Source organism: Setaria viridis, chromosome 9 (assembly GCF_005286985.2).
Source record: "Setaria viridis chromosome 9, Setaria_viridis_v4.0, whole genome shotgun sequence".
Classification (NCBI taxonomy): domain Eukaryota; kingdom Viridiplantae; phylum Streptophyta; class Magnoliopsida; order Poales; family Poaceae; genus Setaria; species Setaria viridis.
Window position 1 is genome coordinate 40,785,569 of NC_048271.2, and position 26,039 is coordinate 40,811,607.

At 46.0% G+C, this 26,039-nt stretch overlaps 3 protein-coding genes and 1 long non-coding RNA gene across 15 annotated transcripts; 1 reads left to right on the forward strand and 3 right to left on the reverse strand.

Annotated features, from left to right (window-relative positions):
- Positions 1 to 3,419: 3,419 nt before the first annotated feature.
- LOC117840817 (E3 ubiquitin-protein ligase RGLG4) lies at positions 3,420 to 9,199 on the reverse strand. Of its 12 annotated transcripts, none has more exons than XR_011897268.1 (10): positions 9,061 to 9,199; positions 8,176 to 8,913; positions 7,849 to 7,982; positions 7,591 to 7,718; positions 7,360 to 7,486; positions 7,161 to 7,217; positions 6,947 to 7,055; positions 4,663 to 4,728; positions 4,270 to 4,389; positions 3,420 to 4,067 (listed from the first exon to the last, which is right to left on the reverse strand). XR_011897268.1 is itself a non-coding variant. In XM_034721354.2 (8 exons), exons 3-7 carry the CDS (start codon positions 7,897 to 7,899, stop codon positions 6,975 to 6,977), a joined length of 444 nt encoding a protein of 147 aa, XP_034577245.1. In that variant the 5' UTR covers positions 7,900 to 7,982; positions 8,176 to 8,913; positions 9,061 to 9,199; the 3' UTR covers positions 4,661 to 4,728; positions 6,947 to 6,974. The 12 variants fall into 12 exon arrangements, 4 of the variants coding, with proteins under 4 accessions (XP_034577245.1, XP_034577248.1, XP_034577247.1 ...); XR_011897266.1 differs by having other exon boundaries at positions 4,663 to 4,782; XR_011897267.1 differs by having other exon boundaries at positions 6,873 to 7,055.
- On the reverse strand, positions 9,043 to 14,787 carry LOC117840815 (uncharacterized). The gene is made up of 9 exons (XM_034721351.2): positions 14,456 to 14,787; positions 11,890 to 11,992; positions 11,743 to 11,810; positions 11,317 to 11,376; positions 11,065 to 11,223; positions 10,807 to 10,953; positions 9,899 to 10,113; positions 9,689 to 9,797; positions 9,043 to 9,591 (listed from the first exon to the last, which is right to left on the reverse strand). Exons 1-9 carry the CDS (start codon positions 14,627 to 14,629, stop codon positions 9,511 to 9,513), a joined length of 1,116 nt encoding a protein of 371 aa, XP_034577242.1. The 5' UTR covers positions 14,630 to 14,787; the 3' UTR covers positions 9,043 to 9,510.
- A 2,197-nt stretch (positions 14,788 to 16,984) lies between these two features.
- Positions 16,985 to 19,098, forward strand: LOC117840303 (uncharacterized). Its single transcript, XR_011897214.1, has 2 exons — positions 16,985 to 17,567; positions 17,654 to 19,098. It is a non-coding gene; the product is annotated as an uncharacterized lncRNA (long non-coding RNA).
- A 3,354-nt stretch (positions 19,099 to 22,452) lies between these two features.
- LOC117840302 (PLASMODESMATA CALLOSE-BINDING PROTEIN 2) lies at positions 22,453 to 24,919 on the reverse strand. The gene is made up of 4 exons (XM_034720791.2): positions 24,597 to 24,919; positions 24,111 to 24,350; positions 23,994 to 24,027; positions 22,453 to 22,767 (listed from the first exon to the last, which is right to left on the reverse strand). Exons 1-4 carry the CDS (start codon positions 24,658 to 24,660, stop codon positions 22,548 to 22,550), a joined length of 558 nt encoding a protein of 185 aa, XP_034576682.1. The 5' UTR covers positions 24,661 to 24,919; the 3' UTR covers positions 22,453 to 22,547.
- Between the last annotated feature and the right edge of the window lie 1,120 nt (positions 24,920 to 26,039).

Below are 26,039 nucleotides of genomic sequence, written 5' to 3' on the forward strand. Positions count from 1 at the left end.
GGCTGCGCAGGTAAACAACCTCCTCTCACTCTTCTTCTTCTTTTGACCCCTCGCAGATCCGCCTCCGTCACTTTTCTCCTCTTGTAGGTCTCTTACAGGGGCCGCACGTCGTTGAGGAACGGAGCCGCCGAGGCGACGACGTCAACGGTGGAGCGCTCGAGGGTGTGACGATGTGTTCCCTGTTCCGGGTGTGCTCTTCATTTGAGGTCTTAGGATGGACGACGACTATCCAACCTGCCTCAATGATGAGTTGCGGTTGATGGGGGAGACCGAAGATGATGATTCTGATTTGGAGGCGGATCGGCGGGCGCTGCTCGGTGGTGCCATCCCCGATGCTCAGCGAGGTGGTGGAGATTCTCCACCATCTCCACCACCTGCAGTTGTTAGCTCTGGTGCTGGTCCGGGCTCGGAGAGTACGGGCAGCAAGAGGACTCGTTCTTGCACCTCTAAGGTGTGGGACGACTTCGAGCCACTGTACGAGGTAAGGAATAACAAGAGGGTAAGAACTGGTGCTAAGTGCCTACATTGCAAGAAAATTTATTCTGGTAAGTCTGCTAGTGGTACTGGACACTTGCATACGCACCTTCCAAAGTGCCCAGTCTTGCTAGGTGCTTCACGTATGGCTCAGTCCCAACTCAAGTACAATCCTGATGGCTCTCTCCATATGTGGGAGTACAATCCTGATGTTGCTCGTATCCAATTGTGCAGATTGATTGCTAGACTAGACCTTCCTTTATGCTTTGGTGAGTCTGATGCATTTGAGGAGTATATTAATATTGCTTATAATCCTAGATTCAGTTGTGTGTCTAGGCAAACCACTGGCAGGATCATTGAGGAGCGGCGACGTCGTCTGACCCCTGAGATGGTGGAGATCTTGGCTTTGATCAAGGATTGGGAGCAAGGAGATTCAAGACTGCAGCATACCGTCGACGATACCGAACTTGAAGAGTCATTTGAGAATTTGTATCTTGATGAGTAAGATTTCTAATCTCATTTACTTCTCCTGCAGCATACTTGTTAGTTGTTACTTGAAGATCTCTGATCCTCCTATCATTTTTTAGAACTCAGAAGCCTCATGCTGTTGTGCTTGTGTAGGTTTTGTGACTTGTGAGTTGTCAATTGTCAGTTGAGTTGTGAATTTGTGTGATTGTGTATCTGAACAATGAACTTCGATGAGCTGGTTGTACTCTTTTTTCCTTTGTAGGATTTTCTCACGAGGTGTGAGTTTTTACCTACAAAGATTTTTAATGAGGCAGCAATACAAACAGCTCAAAATAATATTCAAATTTGTTTGTGTTATTGTGATTGTGAATCTTTGTGAATCAGTTGAACCTGTGAATCTGTGAATATATTGAAACTAAGTTTCTGTGAATATGTTGAAACTAAGTTTTGAATTTGGCTTTGAAACTGTGAAAATGTCTTAGTGTGATAAATTTGATTCTGGTGAGGGATTTTTATTAAAACGTGTCACGGGCTGGCACGGGCACGGTGAGGCTGTTAAGGCCTACCGGACCAGCGGGCCAGCACGACCTGCGTAAGAAGGCCGCAGACCGGACCTGGGCCCCTTCTTCGGCACGCGGGCTGGCCCGGCATGGCACGACAGTTAGGTGGGCCTAAACAGGCCGGGCCTATTCGTGCCCATGCCAGGCCAGGCCGGGCCGCCCGTTTAGCTATCTATACTCGCTGTTGCACACGTGCGTGTGTCGTTCTCGGTCGTGGACCTCCCTGAAGCAGGTTTCCAGAAAGAGGCGCAGCCTCTTGCAGCCGTCCGGCCCGGCAAACAGCCCCTGGACGCGCTGCACGCGCTCCCACAGCGCCTGGTCCGAGTCCGACGACTGCCGCAGCGCCTCGGCTTCCAACCTCACCCTCTTGCCCCCAGCGCTCACCTCGCCAGTGGATTGCCTCTCCGGCAAGACCATTGTTACAACCTCATTCACAGGGCCATGGCGCCGTTGCGCCACATGAAGTTCTGAGTGTCTGTCATCTCCGCCCTGAAATGTTGACAAAGAATGCAAACGTGGTAAAAAGAAATAAATCGTAGCAAAAAAAGTGAAGAAATTACCGTCCACGGTCATAAGAAACAAAAAAAAACAATTACTAAGACTAAAATGGGGAAAAGCAGGAACAATACAACAAGAATTGCAGCCGCAAAAGAAGCTTAAAGCCGAAGGAACCGTACAACAAGAAAAATGCAACACGGCCAATGCAAGATCACATTGCAGCTTTGTGTCGATCGCTACTTGATCGATTGCGGCTCGATCGTCTGCAGCATTTCGTCGAATAGCCTCAAGATTCCACTTCCTACGCGAAACCCTTGGATCCATTCGCTACAAAAGCGTCGACCCAACTATTCGGCACATTGGAAGACGAGTACTCACCGGCGGCGCTCGTCGTGCCGCGTCGTTGCTGCCGTGCGGGCGTGCGGCGGCGCTGGCGTGCTGGAAGCGCCGTCGATTGCTGAGTTCGTCGAGGAAGGCCTGGAGCATGAGGTGTATCTTCTCGCCGCCATCGCGGAGGATGGCGCCGGGCAGGCGGTTGCGCTTGAGCCCCGGGAGGAACTCCTTCCAGCGCTGCGCCACCTCCGCAGCTCCCGGTCCGACATCTGCCGCACCCGGTCCCGCACTTCACGTGCCGTCTCCCTCTCGTCCCCAACCCTCGACTCACCGCCGGGTAGCTTCTCCGGCGTGGCCGTGGCCATCACGTGCCGGTGTCGATTGAGCTCGTTGAGGATGGCTTCAAGCATGAGGCGTAACTTCTCACCGCGGTCGGGGAGCCAGGCCGGCGTCACGGGCCCCTCGAACCACACCTCAAGGCGCGCTGCGCCTTGTCCCGCAGCTCCCGGTCCGAGAACCGCCGCACTTCGAGTGATATCGTCCTCTCCCCCTCATCCCCAGCACTCGAGCCGTAGTCGGGTAGCTTCTCCGGCGTGGCCGTGGCCATCGCATTCACAGCAGGGCCGGGGCGGGCGGCGGCGTGAGTCAGATCAGAGCCGCGTCATAACTGGAGAAGAACGTGGGAGTTGTGGGAGATGTCACCAGAAATATCATCTATTTAGGCCTTGTTTAGTTGCCCAACTTTGGGGTGTCTAAATTACTGTAGCAACACTGTAGCGTTTCGTTTGTATTTGTGAATTATTGTTCAAATATTGACTAATTAGACTTAAAAGATTCGTCTTGCAAAGTACAACAAAACTGTGAAATTAGTTTTTAATTTTATCTACATTCAGTACTCCATGCATGTACCGCAAGTTTGATGTGATGGGGAATCTTCTTTTTGCATAGTGCCAAAGTTGAGATTTAGGGGTGAACTAAACAAGGCCTTAATACTATCGAAGAGGGGAACTTCTCCATGGTATTATAAGATATCGTGCCTAATTTGGTACTCCCTCTATTCCGTTTTATAGGTCCGTTCTAACCCAATTTCAGTCATATTAAGATCAATTATACCCCTCAATTATACCATCCAGCTGTACAAGCACATGTACCCGGTGCCCCCAACCCTCCCATCACCCACGCACGCTAGCTAGCAAGCAATTTGAATTTTGAAATTTTGAACCCATCGGCCCTCTACCCGCCGCGATCCACAGATGCAAGCGGCAACTCTCCCGTCGATCACTACTTCCCGACCAGCCGGCCGGCCGGACTCCTCGGCAATCAAGTCCCTGCACACGAGACCTCCGGCAAGCAAGCTCCTGGACGTGCGGCCTCCGCCAAGCAAGCAAGCTCCAACACGAGCGATCTATGCAAAACTCCTGGACGTGTCTCTAGCAAGCAAGCAGCTCCAACACTTGCGATCTCCGACAAAGCTGTCCTCCCGGCCAGCCCGAGCTTGCTTCAATCTATCTGCAGCAACAAGTTGGCAATTACATATGCATACATGGCAACAAGTCTTCTGGACCTCAACTCTACTATTCTAGAAGAATTGGTACTTGCTGGAGGCGAGGTATTATCTGATGAGGAAGACGATCCTCCCGCTGAAGCTGTAGGTACAAGCTCCATACTCCATTTAGAGTAGCAATATGTGCAACTAGAGATTTAGAGCATCCCTTAATTGCCCACTTTGGTAATCTACAAATCCAGGGAAGCAGGTGCTATTATCATCTCCTAGGAAACTCAACACTTCCTATTTCAAATTACTCCTTGCTGAAACACTGAACATTGATCTAGGGAAGTACTCCATCAGTAATTGGTTATTGCCTTGCAAGTCTACAACAACTTCTCCTGGACCTCAATTCTACTCCATCAGTAGAGTTAGATGGCAGAATCATACCAGGAGGCGCCGAGGTTGTGGCTGGTGAAGAAGGCAACGCTATGGCTCAGAATCAAGGTGTTGCTCCTGTTGAAGGTGCAGATACAACTTTGCATACTTAGAGTATTTGCTTTTTTTAACCTGCAATCAGAAAGTACTCAGTTTGAAGCTAACACAAAAACATGCTAAATCAACCCTTGATTGCCAAGTTTTCCTCACTAGAAGCAGAATAACTTTAAAAATAAATAAAGAAATTAAGTGGGTCATTTTAACTGAGGTTAATAAAAACTTGTTAATCTGATTCAATCTAATTATCTTATCCCATTATTGTCCTTGTAGGTGTTCATCTAGAAGTAGGTTTTCTTCTGGACATCAACTCTACTCCCCCAGTAGAACTAGTTGGTGAAATCATACCTGGTGAAGTTGAGGATGTAGCTGATGAGGAAATTGATGCTATGGCTCAAGATGAAGGCATTGTTCCTGCTCAAGATGAAGAAGCCAATGCTCTCGCTGAAGGTGCAGGTACAATATGAACTTAATTATAAAATACAGATTCATCAGATATTGGAGTACTAAACACTTGAACTAGCAAAGATTTATCAGACATTTGAATAGAGATAAACATGTTATAAGAGACATAGATTCATAAATGCAATATATATATATATATATATATTTGTTTTTTAGTTTGATGTGTATAAAGAAACTTGCTAATTTATAACTGTATTATCTCATTGTAGTCCTTGCAGGTGTACAACAACCACAGATGAGGTTAAGAAAATGGCTAACAGATGCCCAAAGATATACTGCTTACACATCATTGCATGCAAAGAGTAAAAATGGGAAATTACCAAAGACTGCAACAAAGGAAGTTGCTGCATTGTTTTAGACACAAATTCGAGTTATTCAAAAGATTTGGAAGACTGCAAGGGAGCAAATTGTACTTGGGCTGGAAGTTGATGTGTCTAACAAAAGAAATGGTCGATGCGGTCACAAGAAAGCTGAACTTGAGCTCTCTAGAATGGCCACAATCCCACTAAATAGAAGATCCACCTTAAGATCACTAGCTAAGTCACTAGATGTCGATATTTCAACATTACATAGGAAGTTCAAGTTAGGTTTGATAAGACGCCACTCCAATACATTGAAGCCACACTTGAAAGAGGGAAATAAGAGGGAGAGGCTCCAGTTTTGCATTTCAATGATAGATAAGGAAACTCTATGGGATGCTGAACCTAAATTCATTGACATGCAAAATATACTCCACATGGATGAGAAATGGTATTATATGACAAAAAGGCAAGGAAATACTACCTCCTACCAGAAGAAGATGACCCTGAACGGACTATTCAGAACAAGAATAGCATTGGCAAAGTCATGCTCCTGACAGTTGTGGCGAGGCCTAGACGTGATGCTAAAGGGATTGTGATATTTTCTGGAAAGATTGGTGTATGGGCATTTGTAAAAGAGGTGCCTGCAGCCAGAAGGATCCATAATAGGGAGAGAGGAACCTTGGAAACAAAATCAATCATAGTCAATAGGGAGGTGATGAGGCAATATCTAATTGAAAAAGTTATCCCAGCAATCAAATCAGTGTGGCTGCAAGATGCTATTCATGAGACTATTTACATCCAGCAGGACAACGCAAGAACACATGTTAGTCCAAATGACCCAACCTTCCTTCAAGCTGTGGCGGCTATAGGGCTAGATATCCGATTGAGGCAACAACCACCTAACTCCCCAGACATGAATGTACTAGACCTAGGTTTCTTCATATCCCTCCAGTCTTTAACTGATTCCAGAAATCCTACAACTATTGAAGAGCTAATTCAAGGTGTTGGAGGAAGAGTATGAAGCATATGATGTGGAAAATCTAAATAGAGTGTTCCTAAATCTCCAGATGTGCATGAAGGAGGTGATGAAGATTGGAGGAGGAAATAGGTACAGAAATCCACATATGAATAAGATAAGGCTAGAAAGAGAAGGGAGGCTACCTCATCGGTTGTCATGTGATAAAGATCTCTATGATAGTATACTGGCAAATCTAGCTCATTATGGTTGAGCGTGATATTACTGTGTCGTAATGTTAATGGTGTGGAGTATTACTGTGTTTAAGTTAATATGGTTGTCGTCGGTTCTGTAGATGCAATAGAATTTTAGACTTGTGAGGAGTACTGTGTGGAGTATTATTACTATATTGACATGTTAATGCTTGTTTTATTTAGAGATTGTAACCACTGGTTAATTATTCAGAGATGTGCATGAGTATAAAGGTTCAGGAAACATGCACTTCAAGCCATTTTCAGGTTTGAGAAGCACACCTCACGAAACAAGACTTAAATATACTCCACTTTGAAACCTACTCCACAGACTGATTTGAGAACACATCAGTTTCTTAAACATGACAGATCGATGTCAAAATAACTAATTCTTACTAATCAGAGCATAGTCAAAGAGAAATGACAACAAAAGCAGTGATTTGGTCAACATATTTCACATGTCAGGTGAGGATAACTGAAGTGTTTGGTTTCTTTGTCACCCTATGACCATAGTAAATATAAATTAATTTGCTAACTAATGAAGAACAGGTCAGACTGCACATCACGAAGAATCCCAGAACTCACAAAATGCGATAATACTATGGGAGTATTGTACAATCTGCATCCTAAACATAGCAACCAAATACTAGCTCGAGGACCTGCTCACACCATGTATCTTCAAAAACTCTATAAATTCACAAAGAAACACTGTTTTGGTTGTCGACATATAGGGCATCTGGTGAGGCTCTCCCCACATTCCCTGCAACACTGTTGTTTGCACAAAATCCAAAAGAACAAGAACATAAGTAACCATGTTTTCGGATTTGGTTGCATCACATTGTTATGAACCAGAGAGTCTGAATTTGCCCTCACCATGTGGCCACAACCAAATGCTAGATCCTTGGCATTGGTCAGGTAGATTGGGCACACCTGCATGGACACGAGAGCATTTGTTGTGACATCATTGATCCAATATGTGAGTGTAGATACAGACTCAAAATTCAGAACAGAAGAAAAAGAAAAATGACAGTCTTGTCATCTTCTCCTTGTTGTTCCTTTCTTTCGTTGTCACCTGATCATTTCTCAGAGATGGCGCTGATGCAGTGCTAACGTTGCTGCTCCCCCTCCTTAACGACGACTGCCTCTGCGGCAGTGGCGGCGGTGCCGGCTGAACCCTCTTAGCTTTCCCAGTCGTTCGACTGCATTCATTCATGTATGTTCAGACACCATCAAGAAAGTCTGTTTTCAGACAGCTACAGACTTTTAAGTTGGAAGAATAATGCTTAGTAACATCCTATATTACCCTAGGATGCCGAGCTCGACGGTGGCCTTGTACTGGATGGGGACCTCCATGAGCGCGGCGAGAGCGAACGCCGACTCCTTCTGCTGCGCCGTCGTGCTCCTCGCCATGATCGAAGTGAAGTTGACGAACTGCATTGAGGGTTGTGTTTGATATTAGAGCACACAGGCTGCATTGTGTTTGGATGGGGAATGAAAATATGCGGTTCATCTTCAGAGCTCAGGCTGTGGATGGAGCATTCTTTGCTGATTGATCCTTCACCTGGAAGTTGTCGAAGTCACGTGCCGGGAGCTTGTCGTCGAACTTCTGCATGTCCTCCCAGGGGCCATCCCCGACCCCAACCAGCACGATGGACAACGGGTAGGAGTACTCCAAAGCAACACATTACAGGGAGACTATTACAGGAGTACGTTAGGGGCAAAGCAACACATTACAGTAGCACTAACCAAAATCAAAATTTGCAAAGCCTAGGAATCGCAAATAACAGGAGGGGATTTGGTATAGTGCGTATATAGACTAGATCATTGAAAAGATGCAATTTTTATTGTGCAAACAGGCCACAGGTCAGGAGCAAGGGAGATGGGGCACCTGTAACTGCTCGATGGAGAAGGGCCCGAGATCTGCTCGATGGAGAAGTACCTCCTCTGCCGGCGTTAGGCCGAGCTCCACCGTGCAGACCTCGAGGCCATCGTCATCCACCAGCGGCATCTTGGGCTCGACGACGTCAAGACGCCCCAGATCTAGCGTGACCTTCTCCTCCTCGCCACCGCTCATGGGTGAACCCCCGCTGCTGTCGGCGACCAAGCATATGCCGAAGGAGAGGAACAACTACCTGCTGGAGGACATCGGCCGAGGATTGAATCGAATCTGAGTGGTGGAGAAGGTGGGGGCGGCAGAGGTGTGCGGGGTTGGCTGCCACTGCGATGCGATTTGGGGGAAGGAGTGCGCACGACATGAGTCGGAGGAGAAAACGCGAGAGCATTTTAGGAAAATAAAAGGATGAATTGAACTGCAGGGCGAGGACGACCTACAATTTTGACAATTTTATCAGGACCCAAAACGACCTATAAAATGGAATAGAGGGAGTAGTATAGATAGATGTCCTGATTGTGCTGTTTCTTTAAGAAATGGCATTTTAGATATATTAATAATTCTGAGACTGTTGACAGGATATGCTGTGAATGAATGCAGAAATGGGTAGCACCCCATCCCTAATTGCATGAGGAAGGCAACATATGAATGCAGAAATGGGTTTGGGTTGGCAATGGGCCAACGACATTTTTTTGGGGGGAACGGACGGAGCCAACGACAATTGGCAGGCACGACCTGAAAAGTGATGCAAATCAGGCAAGTGAGGCTAGGTTCTCTGCTAGCTCCAACAAAGCACATATGAAGCGATCGGCAAACATCAGTTCGATTGCTGCCTCACTGCTTGCAAGAGTTCAAAACACACTATTGGATCACGGAGCTTACCTGGAGCATGCATTCAATCGAGAAATTCTAGAAACTTGCACGCCAACATGTGTGCTATTCCCGTCAATGTCATCTATGCCCACAAAAATTATTCTGTACCTACGAGCACAGCTAGTATTTAGAAACGAGTTACCTAGCCACCAGTTTAGGACATGTCCAAGCCCAACAGGGTCTGATGGTAGCATCAATGTCAGCCACATGCAGATTGCTCCATCTAGTGCTAACACTAATACTACTGCACAGAAATAAACCAAAAGGCTTTCTTGCATAAGACCAACTGCCAGTTCTCATCCTTAGACCTTAGGGACAACTCCTGATGTCTCCCCTCCTTTTCTTTGTCTTCTAGTGTTGTTCTACTGAACGGCTCCGTGGGAATCCTGCCCTCTCTACCATGGCAATGCGGAGTCACAATAATAGCCCGTGTCGCTTCTGATTCACGGAAAGGAGCCTCTATAATTCGGAATAATCCTTCCTCGGAACATCATTAAGGTAGTTCTTAAGCAACCTTTGATCCATGATCATGTTTGGAATCTGGAGAGAAGTGCAGTTCACAGTTCAGCACACGGCTTTAGGAAACATACACAGGACGACAAAATCGATTTAGGAACTAGGAAGCCGGAGTTGGTACCTTTTCACCAAAGAAGATCTTCGAGTTATTGGCGATTGATTCCATGAACCTCAGCTCAAGATACTCTGGTGTAAGTTTGAGCTTGTTAGCCTCTGCTTCCTTCAAGATCCTGCAGAGCCCAAACCAAATGCGGTTATCAGTAGAAGCATAAAAAGATGTGATGCATGAGCAGAACAAATTTGTAAAAGAATATGGTAATGGCAGCCATGCCTGTAGTAGTTTGCATCTGCCAGTGCTTTCTCTCGTGCAAGGTACATTTCATTGTCAATCTGCTCCTGCCTCTTGGAACTGTCTTTCTCCATCAGTTTCTGCTCCATCAGGATCTTGCTCACCTGTGCGTTCTTCTCTGCTTCAGATAGCGCAATTTTCTTCTGTGTTTCTGCCTCCTTCTCTGCTACCTTTTGCTTCTCGATGGCGATCAGTGCCTATGCAATGAAGGTAGCATAAGCATACAGGACACATACATTCACTAAATCGAGTCAGACTGGTGATTCTTTATCCAAATAAAAAGTCAGACTGGTGAGTAGACTTCAATGAACATTGCATTTTTTTTTTCAGTACTAAACCAACATGGGTTTATTCCACTAAGTATGTAGCATGCATTTTATCTTCAAGTATTTAAGTTAGCCTTACTAAACTCTACTCCAACGGTATCTGTATAATGATGAATAGCATGGTTTGAATAAAGTTCGATGATCTAAATAAACATAACTGGTTATGACAATAGAACAAGAACATGAGTGGAAGTTTAGTATTGAGGTGCCATTAGGCATATATGCTTTCAGGTTCCAGACCTTCAAAAAGGTGTCCATGAATCACCTTCTGAAACTAGTAAACTTCAAGTATGCATTTATGCGACTTTCCATTTCAGCTAATTCTGTAAAAACAACTCTGCTATCAATTAAAGAAATGTATTCACTGTTCAAACATTTGAATAACCATTGCTTACTATTGAACAAACCTTAATACTATCCAAATATATATATATGCAATGATATCAACAGCACCGCATGTTCTGCCCTCAATAATCATTCTAGAAGTTTTTCAGTCGCAGGAACTGTCGTGAATGCTCAGAAAGTACAGGTGAAACATGAGATCTGGTAACATGAAGTACATACCTTTGTACGCTCCTCCTCCATAAGTTCAAAATTTCTCCTAATGCTACCAGGAATATTTGGTTTTGTAACACGAACACTGATGATTTCAATTCCAGGAGCATAGCGTGTGCAGTCTCTTTGAATAGCTTCTTTCATTGTTTCATCAATCTGAAATTTTAGCAGAAGACAGGGATGAAACATAAATGTGAGTATTAGGTTTTCCACATCGCATAGCTGCAGAGGTACTCAAAAGTTGTTTCACTGAAACAAATAACCAACCTGATCAAACATGTCAATGTAAACTTGCTGCAAACTGTGAGCACTGCAGAACTGGTTTATCTCATGATGAATTTTATCATATATCCATGTCTTGTCATAGTGCACACCATAATTGAGTAGGGTTTCATGCACAAACTCCTTACGGAGGCGGTTCACAACCTGCATGCACAACAGTCAGTGCCAAGCAGTTCAGAAACAGGCAGATGGTCTTTGTCAAAAGGAGTTATAATAAAAAGAAGAGCAACACTATACCTCTATCTTGTCAAAGCTGATCATAACACCACCTTTTGTTCCACAGGGAATATCTCTGACCTGGTTTATCACAATGAACAGCATAAATACATTTCTACCATATAATCGTATGTTTAGCAAAGTGAGTTCTTTTTCATGCGTTTATCTTTTTTATATATATTTCTTTGTACAGTTTTGGTCCGTCTGGACCCTCCTCCTTTTTAATATAACAGGCAGCTCTTCTGCCAGTTTGTTTCAAAAAAAAATCTGAAATATAATACAGTAAAATTTCAATTTATATGTTAAAAAATAAAAGGTGCAATCCAAATAAGGAGATAAGAGTTTTTTGTTTGAGGGAAGTAAACAGATACCATTTGCAGGTGAACTGAACTACAGTTTTAGTGGAAACATAGGTTGAGAGAACAAGGGCAAAGAGTATTCACTTGCCTGGTCTGTTTGAAGTGTAACTTGTATTGGCTCATACTGGGTGATCCAAGGGAGTTTCAGATGAAACCCTACAAAGCAGATTAAAAAGCTAATGAAAATGCATTCAAACAGAAAAAACAAAGAAGGAACATTACAACAAAAAAGCACCTGGAGGAGTGATTGTCTTCAGAAGAGCACCTCCTCTCCAGTATACCCCAACATGTCCTTCAGGAACTTGATGCAGAACGCTTGATGGAACTGAGAGTGAAATCTGCATATTTACCAAAATACAAGTTTAACACCAAAGAGTTCAACGGTATATTTGTATGGTCGTATTGCATTGCCTCAATTAGAGAAAGAAACGTATCCACTGTACACTGGCATATTAACCTTCCGTCAGAGTTTTGAGGGGGCAGTAAAGCTAATAAACTTCTTGTCTGGGCAATGCAAGTCACTGGATGAAAATACACATATATAAATATGATGCTCAAGAAAACATTTTGAACCAAGAGTATGTCTATGTAAAGCCAGTAAAAGACCATAATGCAGCTGACGGCCTCAAGGTCAGTGCAGTTAATGTTAATCAAACACATGTAAACTTTAGATTGCAACCTAGTTCTAATAAATTGATCTCCAAGCACTAATGCACTTAATAGATCCTTTGATATTGTTTAACAAGAACAACAAATACTTGGGTGATGACTGTTCTACAACTCCATTATACCATAAGGAAAACGGGGTGCCAATTGAAAGTGTTATATTCCCTCAGTGACTCCTAATAGGTCAAATGAACATTGTAAGCTGTACACACATACTATCTTTATATTCTTTTTCAATAAAATTGATACTTGATGTTCAATTTTGATTCAGCTCGGTTTTGTTTTCTATGCGCTTCTCAGAAAAAAAAGGGTACATGTTACTTCTTCGGGCTACTATTTATTCGTACAGTCTCCACTTAGTATGGTTTCTTTCCTTACTACACGTCATGACAAATTTTCTCTGCTTCAACTAAAACTCAAGGATAGTTTATCAATTAAACCAAAGTCTCACGCTAAACTCTGTTGCCACCCTTTATACTCCTTCAATATAATTCACTTAACATATCAGACACTATATTGCAGTAACTTCGAGCCTTAAACTAAGAATACTACATGGTAACCATTTTTGTGTAAATCGCACTAGACTGGTGCAGACAAGCAAAGCACTTGATCAGTGATTAGACAAGCCAAGGCATGTGAAACTTAGTGCCTAGAAAGGACAGCTGCCTTGGACAACATTGTTTAAGATTGATGTAAAAACTTAACCTACAAAAAGATTGAAATTCTCAAAAATCCACACCAAGTCAATGTTCATCCATTTCTTTCATAATTTTTTTAAAAAGGACATTTTACCCCTCGATACCAACTTTGCTATTTCACTAGCTTCCATTCACCTCTGTTTAATGAAAAAAATAAAGCTCATTAATAGGTCACGTTTCCCTTCCCAGTAAGAGGGTTTTGCATAAGCTATCTCCTAGTACCCCTCAAATATGTTCACATATAGAAAAGGGGATAAAGTGCTTAGGTATATGTGATCTGGAGAAGTATTTTAAAATTAAAAAACTAGGGTATTTCAAAAGGTTAACTTCATTATTAAATATTTTGTGAAAAAATTGGGAATATAAAGAATCCTAAAGTACTAAAGCTGTTTTTATTGGGGCCTAGTGAAACTAAATAGAATCAGATAAAAGGAGCACCCCCATAGGAGCGATAATAAGCTATACAAAAATGCATCCCCCTGAACAACTATGGAAACATAAAAGGCACAGAAATCAACTGTTTTGGCAAACGGAATGCGTTGTTGATACTAAGTCAGAGGGTGTCAATCATTGATTCAAATCAAGCATACATAATGTCATCATCAACATGCCCACAAGACCAACAGAATCAACAATCGCATCCCCAATGCGCCAAACCTAAACTGCAGTAGGCAACAAACTACCATCAAAGATGTTAAACCGCTTTTCGTTTTTTCTTCAAACGTCATCCAGTCCTATGGTTGTATATTTCAGTTGTCATTGCACACAAAAAAGTGCAAGTAATGCTGTAATGAGGAAAAATCAACAAGAGTATAGATGAGCGCGACAAACAAAACCATGTGAGAGAATACTGAAATATACGATGAAAATGGCGAACAGGCCCATATACAGTCAATAGTTGCAAACGGTTGCATAAAAGATACCCCACCAAGACTGAATTGATGCAATATGGAACTAAGAGTGTGTTGGTGCTAAACAAGTGGACATCAGGAGCAGCAAGCAGTATCTAAAATCCCACTTCCCCTAAAAATGTTGCAAGTTACTTAGAAGGCACAAGCATCAAACTCGTTGTATGCAATGGACAACTGAGACCAATCTGGTCATATCACTTTCCCAGTCAATTCGGGCATATGCAGTTATGCACCACCAATCCAAAATGCAATTACCTATACATCCATACGGGACCTCAACCAAATCAGCACCCATAATCCCCAACGCACGAAACCTAAACCCCAAGCCCCCAACGACAAGCAACGACCTAACGTTAACGCCCAAGGCCCCTCTTCAGGATCCACGCCACAGCCCACCGATCGACCCCCAGGACCAGCCGATCAGGAACGCGCGCGCGATTGAACATCTACCTACTCGCGATCGGGCGAAACAAAATGGAAAATGGTGGGATTGGGGAGGGCGGGGAGGTCAAAGGTCACCACTCACCAGCACGAAGCAGATGCCGATGAAGGCGACGATGCCGAAGGCGAAGGGGTCGGCGCCCGGCGGGGGCGGCTGGCGCCCGCTCGGCTGCTGCTGGAAGCGCGGCATCGACGGCGACGGCGACGGCGGGGGCGGCGAGCGGCGGCTCTGCGCCGAGTCGGCGGTCACGTCGGACATCGCGAGCGGGCCGCTGGGAGCCTAGGGGAGGTTGAGTTAGGGTTTCGACCGGCTTGGGAGTGGGTACGAACGGCGAGGAAGACGACGAACGCGAGGCACTGCCGTGGCTTGCGAGTTGGGTTTGGGTCAAGTCTCAAATCTGAAGTTTCTCAGACCTTTCCTTTTCTTCCTTGTGGCTTTTGTGATTTCTGGGAATCTGCTTGCCTCGGAGACTTGGACGGTTGGACCCTTCATGGAAAAGACTCCTGCTAGCAGCAAGGTTGTAGTTATAAATTGAAAAAAGTCTAAATTACTCCCCTCAAATATAACCAAAATCTGGATAACCCTCTTAGTTCAGTTTACTCACTAAACTATATCATTTGGTTCAATTTACCTCTTAACACAATTTGTCTTTTTTGTTTCTCCATGCATAAATGGAGTTTCAAGTTCAAATTTTGCAAGATAGTATCAGACAACATAAGACATGTTAAAAAATATATCATCAATTTTTCATCACTATTTTGATAGGGTAGGATATTTAATAATTTTCATCACTATTTTGATAGGGTAGGATATTTAATAATAAAATTAATCGTTGAGATACAAAATTATATAAAACTAATGATGAAAAATTCATAAAATATTTTTTAATATATCTATATAAACTTAAAAAAAGTCATTAATGGTTCATGATTCTGTCCACAATTCATGAATTTTGTCAGAATTTTGGTCCATGTGGGCTCAAACTTTGCTACTTTTGACCTATATGCCTGGCTTTGCCAAGATAAGAGTCCATAACATGTTACTGCAATTGTGCTAGCAAACTCCAGTACTTCACTACCTTTTATCTGCTTATGTGTGTATATCTTCACAAAATTACAAAGCATCATTTCTAACTGACACAATTTGTCCTCTGTTTAAGTGCAAGGGTCTTATATTGGTAATTGTACTGTAAATTTTCATCTTAATTACAGATATATGTTGTTGGTAAGTGATTTGAAATTACTCATCAGTTCGATGGAGCAATGTAATATTTACAATTGCACTTTTCAGGCTTTCACAGCAGTGCGATTTCTTTTATTGATATCTCCGTCTGAAATTTTATCTCACTGATTAGCGATAAAAAGTTGATAAGTGATTCTTATATATATACTGCTTTCAAGAATCAAGACCCCAGTCAAGCACGCAGGTGAGCCCATCAATCTAGCTTTTGAGACATCTTTTGTGGTGTCTGTGTTTCCTGTTGGCAGGTAGGATAAGTGATTTGAAATTACTCATTAAGAGAGTGCTTGAGGGAGGATAGGACTTGGGAGAGAGTGCTTGATGTGTGCGTTCGGAGAGGGCGACATCGACGGAGGAGACTGCGGTGATGTCGAGTACGAGGGCGCGCGCGCCGAGCAACCCCGCGCTGGCCACGCCAGAGGGGAGCCAGTGTAGGATGGGTCAGGCGCATGTCACACCCGCGCCCAACGTGTTCGACGGATTGCCTCGGCGAGCCTAGCTGGCCGCCTCGTCGCTTCCCCTCCTCCTGGGCCCTGTTGCGCCGCACGCGGGGGACAATGACCGGGCTCGTGGGCACGCCCTGATGGTAGGAAGGGCGCGGTTGCCGGTGGCCCCATCGACCTGACTATCGAGGTGGCGGGTGGAGCTCAATTGGCCAACGCGTGGAAGTCTGCTGGCGCGGATGGGCAGCTCAAGGGGCCGAGTGTTGGTAACTATTATCTGCAAACTGGATGGTAGAAATATGAGCTTTTTGAGAAAACTTTACATGACAGAATTAAGGGAAACAAGAGGAAGCTTCAATTTGCTTTGCTTTCATTTTTCATGTTTAGAGTTATTTGTGCAGTTTTCATCGGGTCATACCCTCATTTTGTTATGCGAGAAGTTTGTTTTGCTGGGAATTATAAAAGCTTGTCATTATTTCTCTCGTTGAAATGGCCACTCAGCCTGCGATCCACTACCTCATTGCTAGAAGATGATTGCTCTCCGTCCAACATCTGAGCAAGCATGCCTACAAGCTCCCTGAGCACCTTATGCACCTCTTCATCGGCTTCTACAGTCAGGTCCAGAACCTGTCGTCCCAGAACTAGCTCAAGAAGCACAACTCCATAACTGTAAACATCAACCTTTGCCGTGATCTGCAGGCTGCTGATCCACTCTGGAGCCATGTAACCTACGGTTCCTTGTACCCGCGATATGTTCTCTCGTCCTAATGTGATGCACAAAAAAGAGTTTAACCGAGACACAACAAATGTTACGAAATAGAAAAAGAAATTTACGAAATGTTACTGTGCAAATTCGTCGTTTCGGCCCGGCAGCAAAAGACGGCCCACAGCCCGTCTTGTGCTCGCGCGGCTCGTGCTAGGCTCCGGCACAAATGGCCGAAAGCCGGTCTGTGTTTTGGCGACGCGGCCCACGGAGACAATGCGGCCCGTCAAAAACGGCCGGCCCGACGGCTCGACTCGCTCGCAGGCCTCAACCTGGTACTGGGCCGCCGAATCGGCCTGCCGCCGCTGCCCGCCTGGGCCAAATCTGGCCCGGACAATCGCGGCCGTCCGTCGCGATGGACGGTCCTCCGGGCGTCTCTCCGGAACAAAAACCCGGCGCACCGGTACATCCGCAAAACCCTAGGGCCATTTCTCTTCCTCTCCCCCGCGTGGTCTCGCCGTGGCGGGGCCGTCTCTCCCGCTTGCGGCGAGGCCCGCCGGCGGCGGTTGAGAGGCGCACGGCCGCGGCAGCCCCCCCTCCCCCATCTCTTTCTTTCTTTCCCCTCCCCCTCTCCCTCCGAGCCTCCTCGAGATCCAGAGACTTGGCCGCGGAGGAGGGCCGGCGCCACCGCGGGTCCCCTCGCCGGCGCGCGCGTCCACCCGAGGGTGAGCGCGCCGCCGTCGAGCGGTCCTGTGGTGGTGCTATTGCGCCCGCGCGCGGCGGTCGCACTGTTCGGCGAGGACGGCCCCAGGTAAGCCTCTCCGCGTCCCTCTTTTCTTTTTCTTTTTCTTTTTCGATTTTTCATCGATTCGCTTTCTGTTCTTCCCGATCTGTTAGACGAAAATCTAGAACCTCTGAGCTGGGGAACGAAGGCGGTGGGCCCGGCTGGGCTGGCATACGCCGATCGATACCGTCTACCGACATACGTACGGTGGTTATAAATCCAAGGGGTACGGAGGGCCGTCCCTCCCCTCGCATAACGCCGTTTGCTTTGCGTCAGAAAGCTCCCGCGATTCGGCACACGGCAACGGTTCGGGCGCTCCGTCTCCTTCTCTCTTCCGTTAAAGTTTCCGCCTTTTGTTTCTTTCCTCGTTAGTCTCCGTTTAGTTCTAGTTAATCTTCCCCGTTTACTATATTCTGCTAGTTTAATCTCTTGTTAGTTTTCGCTTCCGTCTAGCTAGTCTTCATCTTTCTTATCTAGCTTTTTCGCATCTATTAATTTTTCTCATCTGCTAATTTACATTGCAAGTTATTTTCTCATCTATTATCCATTGTCGATCTAGTTATCACCTTGCGCTAATTAAATTCTGTGTTCTTTATCTCATCTACTACTTGTTGTTAGTCTTCGTCACCTGTTAATTTGTCTCGTCTAGTTTACATTGCAACTTAATCTCGGTTTAGCTTATAGTCTATTCAAGAAAATTTCTTGCCTAGTTTCTACATTTCGTTCATTTCCCTTTCGTATTGCTCTGTTTTTGTTTTCCGTTTCCGTGCACACGCGCAGCTTGCCGTTGATGGCTGACGCTTGCACGCTGACCCCGGCGGCTGCTCTGCCGCCGTTGCTCCCAACCCCCCGCTTTTTTGCTACTGTTGCAGGCCGTGCGAGCGAGGGATCGGCTTGGGCCGGCAACAAGAAGCCCGGTCGCGCGTCGGCGAGCGAGAGCTGGACCAAAGATAAGCTACTCGCCCGTACCACCGCCTCGTCGAGCGTTCCAAGCCGCGCGTCCCTGAGCCAGGATTGGACAAAGGACAAGGCCCAGCGGAAGGAGGAGACCGAGCGTGTGGGGCGATCCTCGTCGAGGGAGGATCCGGTCGGGCCCAAGAAGAGGACCTTGAGCCGAGCGCCGTCGGTGGAGGTCGATCGGAGCGAGAAGAAGGCGAAGCCCGAGGATGCAGTAGAGCCGGTGACGGTGCAGTACTACGCTGGCCCGGCGTTCCTGAAGTCGCCGGACCCGAGCGAGGTGCCACTCCCGACTATGTTCCTGAAGCGGAAGACACCCAAGGCAGCTGATGACAGGAAGTGAAGAATCGCCAAGGTTCCTGAAGCGGAAGACACCCAAGGCAGCTGATGACAGAAAGTGAAGAATCGCCGTTCACGAGATAACAATGTTGTGGATAACAGATTAACATTCGAAGAGAGTTATTATAATTAATCTAGTTTGCTCAGCTTCATAGTACTCCTATTTTATGATTTATCAAGTTTTATGATAGAGTAGTGGAGTACCAGTAGTTATGTAATAAATGCTATACAATCGATTAATACGAAGTCAGTTGTGCGTGTCTGTGTGTTTTCCATTCTTTCTGTCAGTAATAGCAATGGAAACGAACGTGTAGTGGAAGGCCGTCTTGGTCTCCATCCAATGCGCATCGTCTTCGCCTGCGGTCGCCAATGTGCCATGGCGCGGCGATGCAGACTCACGCTCGCGCATTGCGCCACGGCACACAAATCGTAGCCCGGCGTGCACGCCGGCGGTCCGGGATGCACGTGCACGGGCGCGCGCTGCTGAGAGGGAGCACGACGCCTCGCGCTGCGTGGGGGTGGTGGCGGGAGGAGTAGCAAGCGGGGACGGTCGCCAACCAGGCAACCAGCTCCGTACCTCGTCCCCTCGCCCGCCCCGCACGAGAGACTGGAGCGTGCGAGCCAAGGGCATGTCACGCCCGCCCTCAACGTGTTCGACGGATTGCCTCGTGGCGCCTGGAAGAGTGCTTGAGGGAGGATGGGACTCGGGAGAGAAGATGTTAGGCATATGGATTACGTGTGGTGGTAAGACATTTTTCTTCAAAACACCGAAAAATAAAGCTGTTTAATTAGGTTATTGGTCATTTGGTTTTGAATTTGACAGATGTACATGGAAATTATGTTCGATTTATTCTTGCTTTCCTTCCCACATTGCATAGGTGGCCATTCTACAGCCTTCCAGGACTCTACTATCAAATCTTAAGTAACCAAATCTGCTAACAATCTTATCTAATCAAGACTTGGACCTGAAGGCAACTAGGGATAAGGAGCACTATGGATCCTGTCGTGCAGCATCAACTGGCTTGGACACATCTAGCTTCGATGATGGCTCTTTGTGCCATGAGCACCCAGCTGATCCAAGGCCTTGACCATAACAAAAATGCTATCCTGTACATACTACAAATATATGGGAGTGCCCAGCCCAACTTAGTGTTCCAATGCTCTTTCTTTGAATCCGATCTTAGCTATCAATACATCATTCCAGTCAATGAAAATTTATCCTCAGATTGGTAAGGACAAGTGATCTTAGCTATCAATACATCATTCCAGTCAATGAAAAATTATCCTCAGATTGGTAAGGACAAGTGTTGGACTGTGCATAGCCTTTTAATTGCAAGCAGTTACATGCTTATTATCTATATAAACTTTAAAAAAAGTCAGGAATGGTTCATGATTCTATCCACAATTCATGAATTTTGTCAGAACTTTTGGTCCGTGTGGGCTCAGACTTTGCTACTTTTGACCTATATGCCTGGCTTTGCCAAGATAAGAGTCCATAACATGTTATTGCAATTGTGCTAGCAAACTCCAGTACTTCACTACCTTTTATGTGCTTATGTGTGTATATCATCACAAAATTACAAAGCATCATTTCTAACTGACACAATTTGTCCTCTGTTTAAGTGCAAGGGTCTTATATTGGTAACTGTACTGTAAATTTTCATCTTAATTACAGATATATGTTGTTGGTAAGTGATTTGAAATTACTCATCAGTTCGATGGAGCAATGTAATGTTTACAATTGCACTTTTCAGGCTTTCACAGCGGTGTGATTTCTTTTATTGATATCCCCGTCTCAATTTTTATCTCACTGATCAGCGATAAAGAGTTGATAAGTGATTCTTATATGTATCCTGCTTTCAAGAATCAAGACGCCAGTCACGCACGCAGGTGAGCCCATCAATCTAGCTTTTGTTTACAAACATCTTTTGTGGTGTCTGTGTTTCATGTTGGCAGGTAGGGCAGCCAATCACGAAATGTATGTCCTTTCTCAAAATATGGGTGAAATGGGTTCTACTGACCTACCTTTTCCATCCATATTAGTCAGCTCTCTGTAACATCCGTAAAATTTACCAACCTAAAACCCTTGCTAAAAATTTGTTTTCAAAATCTTTTTACCGTTGAGCTCCCGAAAATCAAATCTTCCCAGCGATTTCGCCGTCCCGGTGCCCAAAGCCGACAACTATCATTTTTATCCTCTCCGTAAATTTCGCCGCGTGCCGGTCGACAAACCACCGCGCGTGCTGCGACCGCATTCCGCAATCTCCGCCATCCACTCTTTCTTTTTCCTCTCTGCAAGTCACGCCACGTGCCGGTCAGAAGATCGCCACGGCCGCTCCCGCAAAATCCATTGTATCCCTCTCTACCTCTTTAACCTGTCAAATCGATTAAATTCTACCTTTTTCTCCGGACCAAATGTGTTCTGTGGATGCGTTGAGGGAGAGCAATCGGACCAAATGTTAAAAGAGGCTGCCAATTCCATGGTCCGAGCGCGATCGAGCCTGTGGTGGAGCTTTGGGCCAGGCCCATTGAAGAAATGGGCCAGCGGCACTGCAGGTGTTTACAAGCAGTCGCATGCACATGGGCCTGATGATCGTAAAGGGAGCGGAGCCGCGTTTAGGTATGAGGAAAGCGCCGTGCCAGCATGGCTCTAGGTTGGGAGGAAACGAGACGAGCACCGGCCGCATTGGACGCGGCTAGACGAGATCGAGGCACCGAGGACGCCAGGCAGCTTCCGCTGAACCACCCACCGACACTGCAGCTGCAGGTCGGTTCATCGCATCACGGATTTTCCACGATCGTCCTCTGCACTGCACGAGCCGCACCATGCAAGACATGATTTTGAGTTTTGATGGGGAGTTTTGAGTTTTGACTGCTGCAGCTAGACTAATCGTACCTTGTGGGTTCAGCTCCTTGGGGGCAAAAAAAAAAAAGAACTTCATGGAATTCAGCATGTAGATAGTCGTGTGTGCAGATGTATACAAGTCCAGCCTATCTTTATTGTTATTTGCATCACACAATGAAGCTTCATGCTGAATTTTAAATCACGTCTCAAATGTAGCCGCCATGCATGCAAGACTGGAACAGGAAAAAAAAAAGGGAAACAATTTCCTAATGTGTTGGGTCGCCCAATCCACATGGCCACCAGATTCAGAGGCCCAAGATTCTCTCCTCTGTGGAGAGCATACTATACGGCGAGACAAGCAACCACCACCAACAAAGGAATAGAGAGATCGATGACACAAGGAGACCTAAAGATCGTCCAAGCACCATCCTCATCCTAGCTAATCTTCAAGTAAAACCATTGGCTTCTTCTACATTTAATTACAAGCAAACCATAAAACAAAGGGGACGAAGCAGAAAAGGCTAGCAACAACTCTTGTACAGTAGCAATAACCAATGGAAGGAACAAGAAACACAGTGGTCCTTGCAGGACAGAGACAGCCATCCCACCACCAAATAAACCATACGCCAGCACCAGCAGCGCACTGAAAAGGCGCCAAAAACACACCCCAACCACCGATGCCACTAGGAAGGCACGAACAAGAACAACAAGCAGTCACGGGGGGTAGTGGGCTAGTAGTACTTAGTGGTGAAACTGGAGCCGTCCAACCAATTCACAAATCGATTCCATTTCCTTGCATTGATAGTTCAGAGAACTACTGGACAAAAGGAACTATGCTGAAAACAAAGCGGATGAAGGGGGAAGAGCTAGTGCAGAGCGAGGAAGGAGAGGATGGCGGCGGCGAGGAAGGCGGCCAGCTGGGCGCCGGGGAGCAGGCCGGCCGCGGCGCCGTCCATGGTGCCTGTCGGCCCCAGGCTGCTGCCCATCCCCGTGCTCGTGCCGTTGAACCCGGTGCCCACGCCGGGGCTCAGTGTGCCCGTCGTCGCGCCGCCCACGGTCGTGGTGCCCGCCGTCGTCCCGGAAGCACTGCATGATAGCATCGATCCATCAACAAGAGAAAAGCACTTCAGTTTCCTTTTTGGCACGGATACTGAAGCTAATACATGAGTAATAGAAAGAACACAGCCTGTTCCCCCGAAAGAGAATGGCCTTTGTTTCCGTTTCTCTTGACCACGCTTGAATTATAATCTAAACGAAAATTTTCTAACTTCTTACTTTTTGCTTCTTGTTGTTCAAATTTCTGAAGCGGATTACCGCATAAGCGAGAATTTAGAAAAATAAGCAAATCGTTTGGTGGAATTCTCGCTTATTTTCATCGATAAGCCGCTTATAAGCGGAAACAAGCTACAAATCCAGCATGGCTTTCAGGAAATCGACAAACATGTGTGGTCGTTTGTATCAGTGTATGTTCAGTTGTCATAGTCTGATGATTTTCTGTTGAGGAAATCTAGGCTGTCAGACGATTATTGCACGACAAGCTGCAAAGCTTTCTCGTCGTTCTGTCCGTGTTGCTTCTATTTTGTCTGCTATACGTAATACAGACACGACGCACATGGGAGAAAGGCTGCCTAGCTCTTTTTAGTTGGGACGCAGCAATCAACCTGATGGTGGGAAGACAGTGGATCCCTCCTTTTCAGAGAATCGCTAGTATGACAAAACCACAAGCCACAGGAAACACACAGGTAGAGCATAAAAGCATTTATACTAGTTTGGATTTCGTATAGGCGTCAGGAAAGAAGCGATTCAGCCGGCTTGCTCGAGACGAATGCGTGTGGTCGGGTTCAAATCGGTTGGGAAAGATTTGGGAGGCAGCTTCAAGGCAAAGGGACAGGGGCAGGGAGCTGCAGATGTCGCAACAAACCAACCAATCGGTGAGGCTTGCGATTGGTAATTTGGTATGCAATGCAGACAAGCAGTAGACTGCCTGCTGTTTGCTTGCAAGTTAATCACACCAGCTTCATGTACAAAATGCGGCGTAAACCCTGCTGCATCTTGCTCCCATTAGTATTTAGTAGTAGCTTACTAGTGTCGGTGGACTACGCGTGATTAGCAGGAGGCTGAGATGCGTTAGGTGTTGGGCACACTGATTGCCTAAGTTGCCTCTGAGAATCTCAATTTGACCATATTCCCCGGTGGTAGGGACTAGGGAGCACATAATGAGCACAGTTTATTCTACAAGAATCTCCCTGAAAAAAAAAATCAAGTGCTGCTATGAAGCTATGCCGGAGGAGCAGAGGAGGGCAATGCCGTACCTGGCACTCGAAGGGAAAGTGCAGCCGGAGAAACCTGAAAAAAAGACGCATCAAAATGGTGTTCATCGATCACTTTGTTACTGACAGAAATGAGAATGAGATGGCAAAACTGTGTACTGGGGTCGGTGGTGGAGATGGTGGCGGCGCCGTCGAAGTCGCAGGTGGCGCCCTTGGCCTTGTTGTTCTGGTAGTAGCTGTTGGCGGCCCAGGAGCAGTGCGCGGCGACGGTGTTGGGGTTGTAGCACCCGCCGCCCAGCAGGATGGCCGAGCAGTCGGCGTTGCCCTGGGGCCCGCACGAGAAGTCGATCGCCTTCTGCAGCACCGTCGTCGGCTGGTCCGACCGGCACACGCAGAACTCTGCCAAGCCAAGGAAAATCCATACGCATGCGTCGTCAGGGGAAGAGAGGACAGATGTTGGACTGTATTTTATTGGGAGCATGATCCCAGGGGGAATGGAACAACGATAGTGTCTTGAAAATAGAAATGCAACGAAAAGAAGGATGCAAAAGCTCCAACAAGTAAATCTAACACCAAAAACTACATCAGGAAAGCACCCTGAAAAGAAAACAAAAGAAAAGGGAAGAGAGAAAGAATGCGTGATACCTGAGGCAGCGAGCGTGGAGGACAAGAGGAGCACGGCGGCCACAAGCGCTAACGCCACCTCCATCGCGCAACCCACCGGAGAGGAAGAAGAAGAAGAAGCAGCAACAGCAGCAGAACGGAGCAAGAAAGGAAACCGAGACGAGCTCAAACCTCGCAAGCTTTGCGCCTCACTGGAGGAAGAAGAGAATAGAAGAGAAGGACGAGCTGGTGGTGAGTTCCTTTCGGATCCTAGCTGTAAGCTGGAACGTTCCTTGTGAGCCAGCGAGTTCAATTACGAAGGGGATCGAGGAGTGCCCGTGCAGCTCTGTACATGCGACGCGCCGCCTAGTTATAGTTATAGACAGTGGGCTGGCTGGTGAGGTACTGGGTGAGTAGTGGCTGCAGGACATGGGCGCCCAGCTCTGTCCTTGTTCGGTGCGCCGGCTGTACGTCGGTTACTCCGATCCATCAGAAATTCAGAATTTTGGGTGTTTGGTTTTCTAGGAGCTTCTAAAATTCATGTCACGTCGAATATTCGGATGTTAATTAGAGGATTAAACATGAGCTAATTATAAAACTAATTACACAGATGGAGGCTAATTCACTAGACGAATCTATTAAGCCTAATTAATCCATCATTAGCATATGTTTACTGTAGCATCATATTGTCAAATTATGGACTAATTAGGTTTAATAGATTCGTCTCGCAAATTAGTCTCCATCTGTACAATTAATTTTATAATTAATTTATATTTAATACTCCTAATTAGTATCTAAACATTCGATATGTGACAGGAATTTTAGGAGAACCTAAAGAAACAAACACCCCCAATGTTTTCTTTACTGCTTCCTCAAGTTACGACCATCTGGCCGATCTGGATTTTTCTTTTTAACTGGTGATGCTCCTGCTCCAGTATTTTCCTCATGTTCTCGATCCTCAGCACCAGCAGCAGGCTCAGACTCAACGGTCGACTCGGATCCTCGTCGACAGACGGAACGCCAGATCTGCTTCCAACTCTGACCGTTCTATTTTCTATTCTCCGACTCCTCCCTCTCCTCTTTTTGTTTTAGGACTCATCTTCTGGCCTCGCTCTCTCCTTCCACACTGCGCGACGAACCTTCTCTTTCTCGCTTCTTTAATTTCTGGCCAAAAAGATCCACATGCTAACACCAACATTGCTTTTCTTTTTCCAAAAAGAAAGAAAATCTCCGTCGCTGAAAGTTTTTAGCACTTTAGAATCCGTGCCAACGGGTAAGAGAAGGGGAATTTGCTATGCAAGCAAAACCGAAAGCGTTCCTGCATCTTTTCTGAGTTGTCGTCCATCTTGCAGTACCAAAGTTGCTGGCTTTCAAGCCTTTACCAAGTTCGGGCAGCCAAACTCCGGCGCACACACGTACACGGCACACGAAAAGAAGAAAATCTGGTCGCACAGAGCTCCAACTCGTGCCGGTTTTAAAAATGAG

Bases quoted from the DNA above. Each gene is read 5' to 3' on its own strand.
- LOC117840302 (XM_034720791.2), bottom strand. From the start codon at position 24,660: ATGGAGGTGGCGTTAGCGCTTGTGGCCGCCGTGCTCCTCTTGTCCTCC. The intron at 24,351-24,596 runs GTATCACGCATT...TTGGCTTGGCAG, and splicing joins CTCCACGCTCGCTGCCTCAG to AGTTCTGCGTGTGCCGGTCG. The intron at 22,768-23,993 runs GTACGGCATTGC...GCTATCATGCAG, and splicing joins ACTTTCCCTTCGAGTGCCAG to TGCTTCCGGGACGACGGCGG.
- LOC117840817 (XM_034721356.2), bottom strand. From the start codon at position 7,899: ATGCAGAAGTTCGACGACAAGCTCCCGGCACGTGACTTCGACAACTTC. The intron at 7,719-7,848 runs GTGAAGGATCAA...CCCTCAATGCAG, and splicing joins GTGACTTCGACAACTTCCAG to TTCGTCAACTTCACTTCGAT. The intron at 7,218-7,359 runs GTGACAACGAAA...GTGTCCATGCAG, and splicing joins CATCTCTGAGAAATGATCAG to GTGTGCCCAATCTACCTGAC.
- LOC117840815 (XM_034721351.2), bottom strand. From the start codon at position 14,629: ATGTCCGACGTGACCGCCGACTCGGCGCAGAGCCGCCGCTCGCCGCCC. The intron at 11,224-11,316 runs GTATAGTGTTGC...TTGTGCATGCAG, and splicing joins TCAGCTTTGACAAGATAGAG to GTTGTGAACCGCCTCCGTAA. The intron at 9,592-9,688 runs GTACCAACTCCG...ACTTCTCTCCAG, and splicing joins AGATCTTCTTTGGTGAAAAG to ATTCCAAACATGATCATGGA.